We start from the raw sequence: 16,203 nt of genomic DNA, 5'->3' as shown, positions 1-16,203 counted from the left end.
GGTGCTTGCGGCTGCTGGAGGGGAGGTTGTAATCCATGCGTGGCTACTAGGTTGGCAAAACGCGTGTCCAGCATCTGAGGAATGGTGTCGAACACATCGGTCACCGTTCTCATCAGCTGTTGTACCGACTTCTCCAAGTCTTCCAGCCGTTCTTCATTAGGGTTGTAGAACCTCTCATCGGAGTCTCTCTCTCTCCGTCGCGGCTCTTCCTCCAGCGCCCACATCTCCTCGTCCCGACGAGATGCCCGTCCCGATCGCCTGGATTCCTTTTCTGGATACATTCCCCTCTCAAACAGGCTTTCTCGGAGTGCGCTGCCTCGATGGGAAAATGTCTCCCTCGTCCCTTTTGCATCAAAACGGGACCAGTCATACTTCTCTCCCTCATCTGGGCCCCACTTCCCTGGGGTAGGTGGCGGCCACTGAAGATAGTCCATTCGGGGAATTGCTCCCCCGATTGCTCCTGTCAGTCCCGAACTAGTCACCGGTGCTTCGGCAGCCGTGGTGACTAACGGAGCGGTCGTAACCGGAGATGCCTCCGTAGTTGTTGGGTTCCCCTCAGTCCCACTCATGACGGCTGTCAGAATTGGGACGATAGAGAAAGGAGATTCCTAACAAAATGTTGGATCCCAAGCATTCAAAACAACTCCACGTTGCAAAGCAAGTAAGGTTTATTTCAAAGCGTTGGTTTAACCAGAACAGGACATTGTTAGGAATAACTACAGGTAACCAGGGAAGGCATAATAAAGACATTTGAACCAGTGAAGGACCAATGGGTCCAGTTCCCGCTGGCGGGAATAGACCATACAGTTCGCGCCCATTGCATGGGAATGCAACAGTTCTATAATGTCAACACAGGTTCAGTTCACATGCAAGATAGCCAAAACATCCTAGGCGAAGCTCTCCCCCTACACCCAGCTGCACGACCTTGGCAAGTTCCGCGGACTACATAACATAACTCAAGCAAACAAGGAATGAGAGGGAGGGGGTGAAGGGAACTACACAGGAACCGGAATGACAATGGCAGCTAGCTGACACTGTGCTGTTCGGCAGCAGAAGAGCACAATTCCAGCCCAACAGCAGCACTTTAGAGACCAACAGATTCCCAGGGTAGTATAAGCTTTCCCGAGTCAAAACTTCTCTTTGTCAGATATCAAACAAAGGAAACTTTGATTCGTGAAAGCTCATACCCTGGAAATCTTTAAGAGGCCACTGGACTCAGGAGCCTATGTACTTACCCTCTGTTTCACATGAAAAAATGCTCACATACAGATGATCAGTGGAGACTATGTCTCTATAAGGACACTGTATCCTTACACATTTAACACTGGGCACAGAATTAGGCATCTTGAAAATCTCAGCTTTCATGAGGAGAGGGGAGGGGAGGGGAGAGGAGAGGAGAGGAGAGGAGAGGAGAGGAGAGGAGAGGAGAATTTGGAAACATTTAGGGAGTGTCTAATAAGAACCTGGGCGGGAATAAACAGGTGAGCAGACTAGTATGGTACCTTCTCTAATGACTACCAGAATCCAAACTACATAAAATTGGCAAGAGAAAGAGGAATTCACAGAACTGGCTCAGGCTGACTCTGCTTTTCTGGCACAGAAATTAGGGACTTTGGTTGGAAATCATAACATTCTAACTCATCCTTTGGGCTGTAGGGTTTGGTTAATATTGGCACACTGCACAAGAACAGCCAATAAGGTGTGGTACGGAGAAACCAAAGAACAGAGTTCCTGTGCTTTTCACAACAGCACAGTAGGCAGAAATTCAACAGGTAATGTTTTCTTCCAACTGTATCTTGTGAAAAACGGCACCTGTTAATTTCTTCTGGCAGTCCTGCACTACTACCAATCATGTGCCGTTAAAGGGACAGGTGCCACACCAGCAAACAGGTGGCAAGGCCCGCAGTAGTGCCAGCTGCCACTGCTACTCCAATGAGCAAGCACATGGCCTTGCTAGAGTAGCCCCTTAGAAAACTGGTAGAAGTGAGAGGGTTTTTTTAATGGGGGAGGGAGAGTTGTTAAAGTAATATATGGGGACAAAAAAACCCCAAGAATTGCCACCATGATGGAACTGCCACCATGATGTAAAGCCCCAGCTAAAAAAAATAACTTTTTCCCACTGACCACACCAAATTAAAATTTGGACGCTGGGTATGGAAAGAATGAAAAGAAAAAAAGAAAGACCTCCAGTCCTACAAGAGGGTGATCGTGAGAAAGAACATTGCTCCAGGCTACTGCAACTCAGACATTCAAAATTCCAAGACGGTTTTTACGGAAACAGACACACATTAACTTCCAAAAAACACGTGGCAAACCAAGGGCCTACCTCCCAACTCTGCCAATGTGCCGAAAACCCACGCCCAGCCTTTGAAGAGAGGGCCTTTTAATAAACAAAACATTAAATTGTCCAAGGGAAGAATTCAAGCTATGCTTTTTATTTTCCATCAGACCCGGGACCGGGGGAGCGGGGAGAAGAAAGGGTTTGTGTGGGTGAATCTGGCTCAAGTACTAAAGGAAAGAAAAGCTGCATGGGACGGATTCTCTTACTTTTGTGCCCTACTTGGTTGGGTCCGACACAAGATCAGCAGCTCTGATTCGGGAATATTCGAGACTATACACGAAGAATACATGAAAGCTCCAGAAGTCAATTCTGTGATCTGAAAATGCCTCGTCCTAACACAACACCCATAATCAGCTCGAAGACTGAGAGAGGCATGGTGTTGGTGTTTCACTGATATTAGGTGAATAGGTAGATATCCCACATACACAGGCCACTGACCAGCAAACCTTTAGGACTGCCTCTCCCTATATGAGCCCCGTTTGTTGTTGTTCAGTCGCACAGTCGAGTCCGACTCTTCGCGACCCCATGGACGAGCTCTCGCCAGGCCTTCCGATCTTCCGCCGTCCTCTGAAGTTGGCTCAACTTCATGTTCGTTGCATCGATGACACTGTCTAACCATCTCATCCTTTGCCGTCCCTGTCTTCTTTGACCTTCAATCTTTCCCAGCATCAGGGTCTTCTCCAGTGAGTGCTCCCTTCTCATTTGGTGGCCAAAGTATTTGAGCTTCAGTTTCATTATCTGGCCCCGTAGAGATCTACAAATCAACACCTTTCGGTAGCCCCCAGCCCCAGGGACATCCGACTTGCCTTGACTAGGGCCAGGGTTTTTCAGCTCTAGCCACCACCTCGTGAAACGAGCTCCCATATGAGATCAGGGCCCTGCGGGACTTATTAAAATTCTGCAGGGCCTGTAAGACGGAACTCTTTTGCCCAGTTTTTAGTTGGAGCAGTGGGTCTTCCCCCCCTTTTGATTGGCCTCCCATCAGTGTCCTGAACTTGAACAACCGTCTGGGACCTATACCATATTTTTTAGCTACTGAGTTATTAACTAGATTCTGCACAGTATTTTATACAGTATTTGTATAATCTTGTTTTAAATTGGTTTTAACTGTCATTATATATTGTTTTAACACTGATGGACTCCGCCCTGAGTCTGCTTGCAGGGAGGGCAGGATACAAGTTTAATATTTATATAAATTGCCCTATGCCTTCCCCTGGACATTAAGAAAATATTTACTGTTATTTACTTAGTAGATTTGTGAATCACCCAATCCCTGCTACGGTAGAGCTCTGAGCGATGTACAATAACCATAAAAACATCAACAAGATAAAAACAAACAGCATTAACAACGCATTTTAAATTAGATGACGCATTGGCACTCCAAAAAGACAGTCAGTGTAGTATACTTGTAGACTAGTAGACTAGGGGACTCAGTCTCAGGTCTCCTCAGTCTAAATCCCCAATATGCCATGAGGCTCACTGGGAGACTTTGCCCAGTCACTGTCTCTCAGCCTAACCCAAATCACAGGGCTAGTGAGAATACGTGGTTGGAGGAGAAATCATACATACCACTTGGAGACTTGACAGGATAAATAATTCAACAAACAAACAAATTAACAATGAAAGTCGTCCATCAGAAGTCTTTGGGGCTAGGTCTTCTTCCCATTCAGGGACATTCTATGGAAGTCTCCCCACAGATGAACCACCACTACCCTACTCAGAGTGGGTTCCCCCTTCCCCAGGTCCTTTTAAGCACATGGTATCCATGTGTGCCCATGTGGGTGTAAAGAAAGGGACAGTTGATTGGGAACCATGCAGGAACTTGAAGAATTGTAAGAAACTGGGGGAAGGGGATAATTACCTGAGGGGGCCAAAGGTACCTTCCCCTAATCCAAAATGATACACAACAACCTTCACACGTGGATGATAATCCCATCGTCACACACACACAAAATCAGTAAGAATTTATTGGGGAGGGGAGTAAGAGGCTGTTTTAAGAGTGAGGAGAGAACCTAGTCAGGAAAGGAGGGAGAACAAGTGGTGTGAAGTGACACAGGTGGACAATTCTGAGGGGAGGGGAAAGTATAAAATTGGAAGTGGGGGGCGATTTGAGATGGAGGAATGAGGAAGGGCAACGAAGTGAAGACAAGAAATATTTGCAAGTATATCTAAAGGGCAAGAGCTTCCATGTAAGAACTACTTCACTGGATCCGACCTTAGGCCTGTGTAGCCCGTTCCATTTCCTATAGTGGCTAGCCAGATGCTTCTGGGAAGCTCACAAGGAAGGCAAGATGGAACTATTTACTTCTTTTATATTCTGCCATTTTCCCCATGAAGGGGGGAATTCTTATTTTCTCCCCACTGGGGACCCAAAACAGCTTAAACCATTCTCCTCTCCTCCATTCTATCCTTGCAACAGCCCTGCGAGACAGGTTAGGCTGAGACTGTTTGACTGGCCCAAGATCACCCAGCAAGATTCCCTGGCGGAGCGGGGATTCGAACCTGGGTTTCCCAGATCCCAGTCTGACACGAACCACTACACCACTATCAGTCCCCTCCCATACGTTTGCAGCATGTGGTAACCAGTGATATACCACTTCAGAATAGGAATGCTCCATTTTCAACTAACCTGGCTGCTTGTGGGACCAGAGGAAAATAATTCCACTGGCCAACACTTCTGTTCAGCCCAAAGCTGCACTTTCACTGAAGCATGTCAAAATCTCAAGCAGACTCGGGATTATGAAACAGAAATTCCATCCCCAAGCCCTTCCCAATGGGACTGACTTCAAGCCCGCTGCTCACAACAAGGACATTTCCAGCGGAGGAAAGAAAGAAAGAAGAAAGCACTGACCAAGCAAAAGGGAGTCCAAGACAAACAGGTGGACCTCCTAGATAAGCAGATACAGGTCATGAGCTTCCATCAGCCAACAGCCACTGAAGGAACTTGAAACTGGTAAGCACACTCCACACCGAGGCAGAACAGACGCTGAAGGAAGGGCTGGGAAAGATTCCTGCTTTATTATGCACCGAGTCTGATCCCAGTGGAGGCCATTTTGTGGTCTGTGGAAGCAAGGAAGGCCCAAAGCCCCAGTATACACAGTCACAGGGAGGCAGAAACTGGCGCCAAGTTGGTACCTAATTAGTTACATTGATTCTATCAGACAGACGGCTTTTGGTAATGAGATCCGTCAGGTTTTATGTTACATGGGACCTTTTAGAAAAAGGCTTATGGTAGAGATTTGGGGCCCTGTACATAAAAAGCGTCTCCATGACAATACCTACAGTTACAGAAGTCGGTGTGGCAAGTGGATTTAAAATACGAGGCACAGACAGAGAGGAAAGCCAGGAACATTGCCACGTGAAATGGGGTGGCCTGTAAGCTGACCCATAGCTAGGGATTTTTTGGGGAGGGGGCCTCGGGGGGGCGCAGCTTATTAAAACAACGTTAATTATCATAATTCAATTTGGGGCCAGCCTGGGAGGGAGGGGGCCCAGAAGAAACGCTAGGGGGCTGGGACCAGTAGGCCCCGCGTTAGCTACGGGCCTGCCTGTAAGTAATGTCTGTGTCAGCCCAGATGTTGCTGGGTACACCCACAAAATGGCTAGGAGAGGTGACATGGAGCTCAGGGCACCACAATGGAGGCCCCTGAACTATGAAAAGAAAAAGGGAAATTCATGTTCAAGCAAATGGGGAAGATCTTGGGGAGGGGGAATTCCTTACAGCTGCAGCAGCGGAGGAGGAGGAGGAGGAGATTGGATTTATATCCTGCCCTTCAATACCCAAAGGAGTCTCAGGGCAGCTTACAATCTCTTTTTCCCTTCCCTTCCCCACAACAGACACCCTGTGCAGTATTCCCTTTAAGCTGAGTTAGTGTGAGCCAGCTCACAGTTTCTTAGCCTCTGGCTCACACATTATTGCCTTCGCTCGGGAAGGATGGCTCCAGAGCAAGCTAACTGATGCAGTAGCCAAATCGCTCTCTCACGACTTTAACGCCAGTGACTCACAATGTAGAATTTTTGCTCACAAGACTCCACATCTTAGAGGGAGCACTGACCCTGTGAGGTAGGTGGGGCTGAGAGAGCTCTGACAGAAACTGCTCTTTTTCAAGAACAGCTGTGCCAGAACTATGGCTTGCCCAAGATCATCCAGCAGGAGCTCTCTTAAGAACTGGTCCTGAGAGAACACTTCTGAAAGAACTTGTGACTGACCCAAAGTCACACCAGCAGCTGCTGCATGTAAAGGCGTGGGGAATTAAATCCAGTTCTCCCAGATTAGAGTCTGCAGTCCTAACCACTACACCAAACCGACTCTCAATAAACTCTCACCAAACTGATGTTCAGCTGCAGACTGCACATAGCCTGGGTGTCAGTCTACTCTAGGTCTCAGTCTACCTACAGAGCCAGTTTCGTGTAGTGGTTAAGTGCACGGACTCTAATCTGGGAGAACCGGGTTTGATTCCCCACTCCTCCACTTGCACCTGCTGATGTGACCTTGGGTCAGTCACAAGCTCTGGCACAGCTGTCCTTGAAAAAGAGCAGTTTGTGTCAGAGTTCTCTCAGCCCCACCCACCTCACAGGGTGTCTGTTGTGGGGGAGGGGAAGGGAGAGGAGTTTGTAAGCCGCTCTGAGACTCCAAGTGAAGGGCGGGGTATAAATCCAATCTCTTCTTCTTCTTCTACAGTGTCAGTCTACTCTGCAAATCGTCGCATTACCTTTAATTCTCAATCCCCCTTGCTAAACCACTTGGGAAATCAATGCTGCAACGCTAGAGCAAATCCAAGCAAGAGAAGGGGGCAGATGTATGTGAAGGGTACAAACCTAAAGGAGCAAGAAGCTTATAAGGCAGAACAAGGCAGGTCCTATTCCCATCCTGTGTTGAAAGTGGGCCGCACCCTGTGCACAGTTTAGAAGATAGTTTAGTAACGATGCGGCCAGATGGTATACAAACAGCCAGGACAGATTTGGCAGGGGCAGAGAGTCCAGAGTTCTGCTTCAACAGAAGCCCATCTTGGCTCAAGGGATGACCTCCGGTCGCCATTTCAGTCTGGTGGAACAAGAGGTTCTGGAGAACAAGCTCTGGAATGCCTCTCTGGCACTGCCTCAAAACCGAGCATTACAGCTGTCCTCGACTGCAAAACACCAGATGAGAGGGCCTGGGCCAGCACTGAACAAAATCTGTGACGGACGGGGCTGAAGTGCCTTTACCCCAGTGTGAAACTGCCTCGTGCCCAACTAACAGCCATCAAGGCTTCTGTGAGATCAGCCTGGAGAACCAGGTATCTTGTCATGTACGGCAGGAGGAGGGGGCGCTGCTCGGAAAGGGTCTCCCCTGCGGCAGGCCATCTCAGCCAAAACATCCACAGCGACTCACCAACCGTCTTTCTGGTTAGCTGCACAGACACAGAGCAGAGGACAACGCAGCGGTTAGGGTGTCAGATTGGGATCTGTGAGACCCAGGTTCAAATCCCTCACCCTGCCATGGAAGCGTGTCAGGGGACCCCAGGCCGGCCACTCTACCCTCTCTCCCTCAGTTACCTCACAGGCATGTTGTTGCGAGGATAAAACAGCACAGAGGGCCTTCAAGGCAGAGATGTCCAGCCAGGCTTCTGGTTGAGGACAGCAACGGTTTTCTTTTGTGGCTGGCACCCTCTCCCTTTCCCCCCCTCCTCCTTAATTTTGATCTTGTGTTTCCTTTCCCCCCTGCCCAGAAAGTGGCCAGGCAGTCCACAACGCCATCTGGGACGCCTTTTAATCGGGTCTTCTTCAGTCTGTCATTCTAATTTTTTTTAATATTTGATTTTTTAATATTTTGTACATTTCTTTGGTGTCATAGATGCAATGAACATGAAGTTGAGCAAACTTCAGAGCACGGCGGAAGACCAGAAGGCCTGGCGTGATCTGGTCCATGGGGTCGCAAAGAGTCAGACTCAACTATGCGACTGAAAAACAACAACATTTCTTTTATGGCTTTGTGCGCAAGCCGGGATGGGGCAAATTATGATGATGTACACTGTCCTTGGTGAGGTTAAACAACTATTAAATAACTGGCAGTTCACAAAACCAATGCGCCTCTCCTCATGACAACTACTCCCACATGCCAAAGCTGGGAAGGAGATGACCTGCACAGGGAGGCTCTGTTTTATGACAGTCCTGGGTTCCAGACGCCACAATAGATATCCGTGCCACAGAACTAGACTACAACCTAGATAAGACACCCATCACAGATTTCATTTTTTGCCTCCCCGGAGGGAGGGACAAAGCGCCTTCCCTCAGACTCTTCTCCACCTGCATCCCCCATACAGAGTTTCCTGCCTTCACAGGTCACAGCTCAGTGGCAGAGCACCTGCTTTGGCACGCAGAAGGTCCCAGTTTCAACCCCTGGCTCACCTAGTTAAAACAAGCAGGTAGCAAGTGAGGTGAGAAGACCTCTCCCTCCGAACACGGAGAACCTCTAGCAGACCAGAACTGAGCCAGTCAGAACAATGGTCTGTCTCGATGCAGCATGGCTTTGCGCATTCAGTACCTCACCTCACACAAGCCTAACTGACCCTCTCAGATGACTCAGCAGGTCCCCAGACATCCACCGGTCAACCTGTTTCAGATCTACCCTCTCCTTCCTTCAAGGAGCTCAGGGAGACAGATAAGGTCCTCTCTTCCCTCATTTTATCCTCATAAAAACCCTGAGAGGCAAGAGGGGATTGTGAGGAGAAAGTCTCCAAGTGGCTGTCCAAAGGCCACCCAGTGAGTTTCATGGCTAGGAGGGGATTTGAAATCAGGTCTCCACAGGCCTAGCGCAAATGCTACCCTACATCACCTCTCATTTCCATGTCTGTCAAGCCAAGCAACTGCCACAATGCTGCCTCCCAAAGATGAGCCCAGCCTATCAATCACGCCCATTGGTAGGCCAGTCAAATCTGAAACAGGGTGACAGTTCGAAGCCTGGGGACCTGCTGGGTTGTCTGAGAGGGTCGGTTGGGCTTGCATGAGGTGAGGTACTGAGCGCACAAAGGTAACTTGTGCTGAGTCAGACCACTGTCCTGTCTGGCTTCTTCCGTTTCTGCACTCAAGCCAGCTTACAGTGACGTTTGCAGTTACAAGCGTCCATGAAAAAATAAAGGAATCGATAAATTCTAAAAACAGAAATCCAGTGGCAACAAGCCAGGAAACGTTATAAAACCCTTGGCGTAATGATCTGAAAAAGTGTTATAAGTCCCTCATGAAGGTAATCAGAGGTGTACTCTGACAGGGCTGACCACCCCCCCAGTCCTGGATCTACCACTGAAAGTCAGCCATGCTCTTGGCAAAGGTGTTACTTTACTTCCTGTGGTAGGGAGTCACCATAACTTGGAGAATATGTTAATCACTAATTCTGAAAGGAAAGTGGAATAAATATAAATGTGGTTCCTGAAAGACCCCCTTCAATAGCCAACAGTCCTCCTTCAATAGCCAACCTACCACTGAAAGTCAGCCATGCTCTTGGCAGAGGTGTTACTTTACTTCCTGTGGTAGGGAGTCACCATAACTTGGAGAATATGTTAATCACTAATTCTGAAAGGAAAGTGGAATAAATATAAATGTGGTTCCTGAAAGACCCCCTTCAATAGCCAACAGTCCTCGGCTATTCCAAAACATGCAAGAAGTAAATTTAATACAGCGACAAGGATGATCGGGGGCCTGGAAAACAAGCCCTGTGAGGAAAGGCTGAGGGACCTGGGAATGTTCAGTCTGGAGAAGAGGAGGTTGAGGGGGGGGACAGGATTGCTCTCTTGAAGTATCTGAAGGGCTGTCACTTCTTAGAGGAGGGCTCTGAAGGGCTGTCACTTCTTAGAGGAGGGCAGGGAGCTGTTCCTGTGGGCAGCAGAGGACGGGACTCACAATAATGGGTTTAAATTAAGGGCGGGGAGGTACCAGTTCGATCTTAGGGAAAAAAATTTACAGGAAGAGTTGTTCAATAGTGGAATCAGCTGCCTATGGAGGTGGTGAGCTCCCGCTCCCTGGCAGTCTTTAAGCAGCGGCTGGACAAACACTTGTCAGGGATGCTCTAGGCTGATCCTGCATTGAGCAGGGGGTTGGACTAGATGGCCTATATGGCCCTTTCCAACTCTGTGATTCTATGACTCCCCTAGTTTGTGTCCTTTTTAGCAATGGACAGTCAGGCGACAAAGCAATTTTTGCAGGGGAACTCAGAGAATCCAGCACTGGATGAACATCTGGCCCAGATGGCCAGGAAGGACACCAGCCGACTCTGATAACTGAGTAAGGAGAACATCTCGGGAGAGACCACTGGCTTTCTGCACCACTATGAACCACAGAAGCTGGATTCCAGAACAGAATTCCTTTGTTAACCTCCTGAGGCTTTCACTGATTGTCCTGTTTAGGGAGGGGAAGGGAGGAGAACCCTTAAGGTTTTAGCCCTCATGAGGCTATGCGTGGGGGGGAGGGACACTGATGACATGAGGGCAGCACCAGTGTGTGCCTCCCAGCCCAGTGTGTGCCTCTTTCATCTCTTCATGCCCAGTCCCTGCCCACTGATACCCAGGGCTACAAGCATCTGCCACAAGTTCATGGCAAAAACGGAAGACTGCACTGTTGGGTGCAGAATCCAGCTAAGAATAATTCAGCTTGAAAGTAAGCAAATTACTCCAGTTGAGATCTCCAAACCTAGAGGGGTGTCTTAACCATTATCCCCATATCTTCACTGCTCTCTGTAGCTATGTGCCCTTCGCCCAGAAAAAGCAAAACCCAAATTATGCACAACAAAAAAACCCTGCAGAATTGCGCAGATATGACCAACTTGCTTAATGGTGTACAGATTGGCTGCAGATATCAGCTGAAACTGGGCTGTTTCAATGCAGAACTTTTTTAAAGGCACAAAGCACAAGTAACCTTGATGTGTGGAGGGGAAGACCACATTTGAATGTGTGCCAGCAAATTATCAATTTACAATGGGGTAGGAGTTACCAGCTCCTCAGTAATCATGAAGACTAAAAATCAGCAGAACTAGGAGGCCGTATGATGAGGTAGGCACTTTCTGGACTTTTGCTTGCTTGCGTCATGCCCCCTGGTCCTGCCGTGACAGGTACTTAGCGAGCACCAGGCTGCAATAATCCCGCACCTAGACTGTAAGCCAGTCTGGGCTGGATCACTTCAGACTGCAGGACTCAGGTGACCCAGTGCTCCTTTCTCGCCCCCAAAATCCATCCATGTGGAAAATCAACATGTCAGGGAGAAGGATTCTTGCCTAGGTTCCTCCTGCCCAGGCATGCTTGTTTTTTATGTGCGGGGAATTTTCTTACTACAGGAAAAACAGTGACTCGCACAAGCCTCCGCTTGAAGTTGAAGTGGTCCAGCTCAGACACAGGTTTACCACCTCACGAAGAACTATACTTTGTTTGAACATTAGTAAAATTACAGATACACGTGGCCTTCTCCCTTGTGGCCCCCATCTTATGGAATAGCCTGCCTGAGGAGGTCCGGAAGGCTCTCACTCTCCTGGCTTTCCACAAACCTGAATTATCCAAGAGAGCTTTTCTACAGAGGCAACAGTTACACTGTACTAAATAATTCACAAAGTTACTTGGACAAATTATTAGGGACTGTGTGGTCTAGACTACTGTGTATAGCTTGCCGGGACTAGGATCCTTCTATGGAATCTTGCATCATTTCATGGGTCATGCAAATATTTATGCTTTGCTTCAGTTCTGCTTTTAGACTTCTGGTTAGGTCTACAACCATAATCTATTGCAATGGTGGGGAACCTATGGCACGGGTGCCAGAGGCGGCACTCAGAGGCCGCTCAGTGGGCACGCGTGCCATCGCCCCAGCCAGGCCCAGACCATCATTAAAGTGTGGAATTCTCTGCCAAATAATTTTACGTAAAGGAAAGCATTTGGGATTGCTTTCCTTACTTTGTTTGGATCATCTTATGTTAATGTATGAGTTGTTTTTTCTAAACTAACACCTCAGTATTCAGGTTAAATTGCCGTGTTGGCACTTTGCGATAAATAAGTGGGTTTTGGGTTGCAGTTTGGGCACTCGGTCTCTAAATGGTTCACCATCACTGATCTATTGTATTGCTTATTGAATGTCCCCATCCTGTGTAATCCACCTTCAGTCCAAGTGGGAAAGACAGTGTCTGTCTGTCTGTCTGTCTCTCTCTCTATATATGTGTGTGTGTGTGTGTGTGTGTAAAAGCCTCAGGGGAGGAGGATTAAACCACTTTCAACTGTCTTCCTCCAAGCCTCATTTTACAGCAGGAGAACCAAGGTCTAAAAAGTGCATTTTGTAATCCTACAGTTCCAGGAGGAGTCACTAACAGCTAGGAAAAGAGACTAAGGTTCTACATACGAAGGGAGAGCAGCATCAGATTGCGCCATGGCTCAAAGGTGGATTGCAGCGTGAAAGCTCATCTTACCCACCTGACACCAAAGCTGGTCTTCCCAATACCTGACCAGCAAGAATTCTGCAGTCCTCGATGCCGGCTCTACACAATGAACACACAGACATCCTAAAAGAACCATTACCAGGCCTAAGAATTCCCTGCAGCACACGGCCCACCATTTTGCCCCAAGAGTAACCAAAAACAAAAAAGATACCCCCAAGAAACCTCCTAAATGGGACATAACCAGTGTTTCCTCTAAGCTGAGTTAGTGTGACCTAGCTCACAGTTTTTTAGCCTCCGGCTCACACTTTTTGTTTTAGCTCAACAAGAATGGCTCCAGAGCAAACTAATTTATGCAGTAGCCAAATTGCTCGCTCACAACTTTAATGCCAGTAGCTCACAAAGTAGAATTTTTGCTCACAAGACTCCACAGCTTGGAGAGAACATTGGACATGACGGTAGCTTGTGCTCCGATCCCTTGCAACTGATACTCAGATTCTTACAGAGAGGTTCTCATGGCTAACAGCAACGGACTAGGAGGGTCAGTCTTTACTGAAACACGCTTCCTAACCACCCAAGGTGCGTGCCTGAAGGTCAGACTGAGAGCACAAGTGTGGAGCTCTGGGTGGGGTCTTTATCACTGTCTTCACTGTTTTTGAAACCGGAGTCGTAAACAGCAAACCCTCATCCCACAATAAGCCTTGTTCCACAGGAAAACATGGAAGAACTGAAAGGTTGCTACTGCAACAGTTGTCATGTGATTTGACAACAGCTGCTGGAAGTTTTGCCACACGCAGGGTAGTTTGCTTGTCTTTGTCTCTAAGTAACCAGGATGATTTAGCTTCCGGACAGACGGAGTCCTGCCTGATTAAATAAAGGGGAGATCAGTTCATCTCTAAGAGCTGAACATTTGGGACAATCAAGCAAAATATGATCCACAGAGTCAACTTGACTGCTGCCGCAATTACAGAGTGGATCTGAATATGAAAACCCATTAAATCTTCCTGACATCACAGCTGAAGGTAAAGTTCATTCAAAGGCGTCCCCCCCCCCAAAAAAAAAGCATTGGTCCTCTCTGCCCCTCCGAGCGATGCTCACTCACTGTGCCGCAGACTTTCACATCGTGCAGCCGGCCCCATTCGTCCTCGTAGCTGTCCACCATCATGATGCTATCGTCCTCCTCCTCGTTGCCCAGCTCGGCGTGGAGGTGAAGCCGGACCTCTTCCCCCAGGGAGTGCATCCCCACGGCTGGGAAAAGCCCCTCTGGGGAGAGCGGCATTATGGTGGACCCCACCTGCAGGAGAAAGTCACAGTCTCCGTACATATATTTTTTGTTCTTGCTTTCTTCTTTTTTTATTATTAATGAAATAAATATAACAACGAACATATAATAATAATAATAATCTTTCGATTTATTAATCGCTCAATCGTTGCAGAGCTGCTGGCTCTTTATATTCATAAACAAGGCATAAGCCAAACAATGCGCTTCCGCCCATTACTATGTACGGGTGTGAAATCTGGACAATGAAGAAAGCAGGCGAGAAGAAAGTTGATTCCTTGGAAATGGGGTGTTGGAGGAGAGTTTTATGGACCACCAAAAAGACAAATCGGTGGGTTCAAGCTCAAATCAAGGCTCAGTTCTCCTTAAAAGCTAAAATGACTAAACTGAGGCTATCCTTCTTTGGTCACGTTATGAGAAGACCAGAGTCCCTGGAAAAGACAATAATGCTAGGAAAAGTTGAAGGCAGCAGGAAAAGAGGAAGACGCAACATGAGATGGATGGACTCAATCAAGGAAGCCACAACCTTCAGTTTGCAACACCTGAGCAAAGGCTGTTAACGACACAACACTTTGGAGGACACTGATTCACAGGGTCGCCATAAGTTGGAAGCAATCTGATGGCACTTAATACGTAACATACTGGGTATTGTGTAGTGGGTTGACCGCATGACGAGGCCGCTGCAGCTTCCATAACATCCTGCACGCTTCACTGCTACACAACAAAGACAAAGACAAACGGCCGGCTGGCCAACTATCTACATACCTGGGGACCACCCCCCAGGTCCTGTTGGTGGGTTCAAACCTCCCACCACGGTCCCATTGGTCCCCCCAGTGGAGAGGCCAGGAGCCTAGTTCCATTGTCCTTCCAGAGTCAAGCTCTGGGGTGTTCACTGGCCCCTGGTGGCGGTCAGCGGACACAACACTGGGGAAATGCACCAAGGTCATACAGCCACTAAAAGCCACCCTACAAGTGCCACAGTATGAAAATGAATGGTCAGAGTGCTCTCTCAAAAGACGCTCCGCACATAGAAAGCTCACCAATAGGCACAACGTGCTACCCTTCTAAATGCAGGGAGGGTTTTTTTGTTTTCATTCTTTAACCAGTGGGGCTGGGATCTTGCATAGCATGAGTGCAACTGCACCAGAGATAGGCAACTTTACACCCTGACCTGGATAGCCCGGGCAAGCCCGATCTCGTCAGATCTCAAAAGCTAAGCAGGGTCGACTCTGATAAGTACTTGGATGAGAGACCTTCTTGAAAGACCAGCAGTCGGGAGGTGGAGGCAGGCTTTATTCAGCTACCTCTCTCAGTATCCTCCAGGCCCCCAGTGGGGTCAGTCACCAGAGGTCACCATGACTTCCAGGTGCGCACACACACACCCTCCCGTGATCAGCAACATTGCATTCCAAACGTTGCTGATCACAGGGAGAGCAGGCACACAGACACGCACACAGAGGCACTTCCTCCAAGCATTTGCATCATGCAGATGCGGAGACAGGGAACAGGGCCAAGAAAGGCGATGGCAGAGACCATGTTGGAAAACGCGGGTGCAATGAGTGCAGGATGCAAGAACAGGTGCAATACAAAAATATATATATATATGCAGCTCCACCCTATCATGCAAATGGTTCAGCCGAGAATTCTACCAACTGAATCCACAGACATTTTCTAGCAGTGTGAACCAGGAAGTCCCCAGTTTAATTACCACCCAAGACACGAATTCCCCAGATGGTTGTATAGAGGAACCACGGTCTCAAAGAAAAACAAATTCTTCTTTGGCTTGCAAAAAAAACCCCAAAACGTGTCAGGACTCACCCTCTTCCCATTTTTGGTGAAGAATATCTGGGCCGTCTGGACTTCGAAAGACACGGGCTCGATCCCACAGCCAATTCGGTCCCCAGAGCTGCATTTCGTCCCGAACTGACGGCCCTTGGCTCGGCCGTTGTAAAGCCTGGATGGGGCGAAAGCATAATGGATCTTGGGGGGTGGGGAAATGTAAGCACTTTCATGGACAGAAGATATTCTTATCTCAGCCAATATCATCCAGGCTTGGGGTGAGACACCAGACCAAAATCATTAAGATGGGCAGGAGCAAGGCATTCTAGAATTTTCCACAAGAGACCGAGCTCTGTAAGAGGCAGTCTGAGGCTCTCTCTCTGCCTACATTTATTCCCTTCCCATACCAGAAGAACAAAACCA

General features: G+C 48.2%; 1 protein-coding gene across 1 annotated transcript in view; it reads right to left on the bottom strand.

The window, feature by feature from the left end:
- SPRYD3 (SPRY domain containing 3) overlaps window positions 1–16,203 on the bottom strand; it is a 60,754-nt gene that overhangs the window by 32,598 nt on the left and 11,953 nt on the right. Inside the window, exons 5-6 of the mRNA XM_015423331.1 lie at window positions 15,820–15,955; window positions 13,825–14,016 (exon numbers count right to left, since the gene is read on the bottom strand). Coding sequence (XP_015278817.1) covers window positions 13,825–14,016; window positions 15,820–15,955 — 328 coding nt within the window. The remainder of the gene's footprint in view (window positions 1–13,824; window positions 14,017–15,819; window positions 15,956–16,203) is intronic.

Source organism: Gekko japonicus, unplaced genomic scaffold (genome assembly GCF_001447785.1).
Source record: "Gekko japonicus isolate JY-2015 unplaced genomic scaffold, Gekko_japonicus_V1.1 scaffold1492, whole genome shotgun sequence".
NCBI classification, from domain to species: Eukaryota; Metazoa; Chordata; class Lepidosauria; order Squamata; family Gekkonidae; genus Gekko; species Gekko japonicus.
This window is presented reverse-complemented; position numbering and strand designations above follow the sequence as displayed.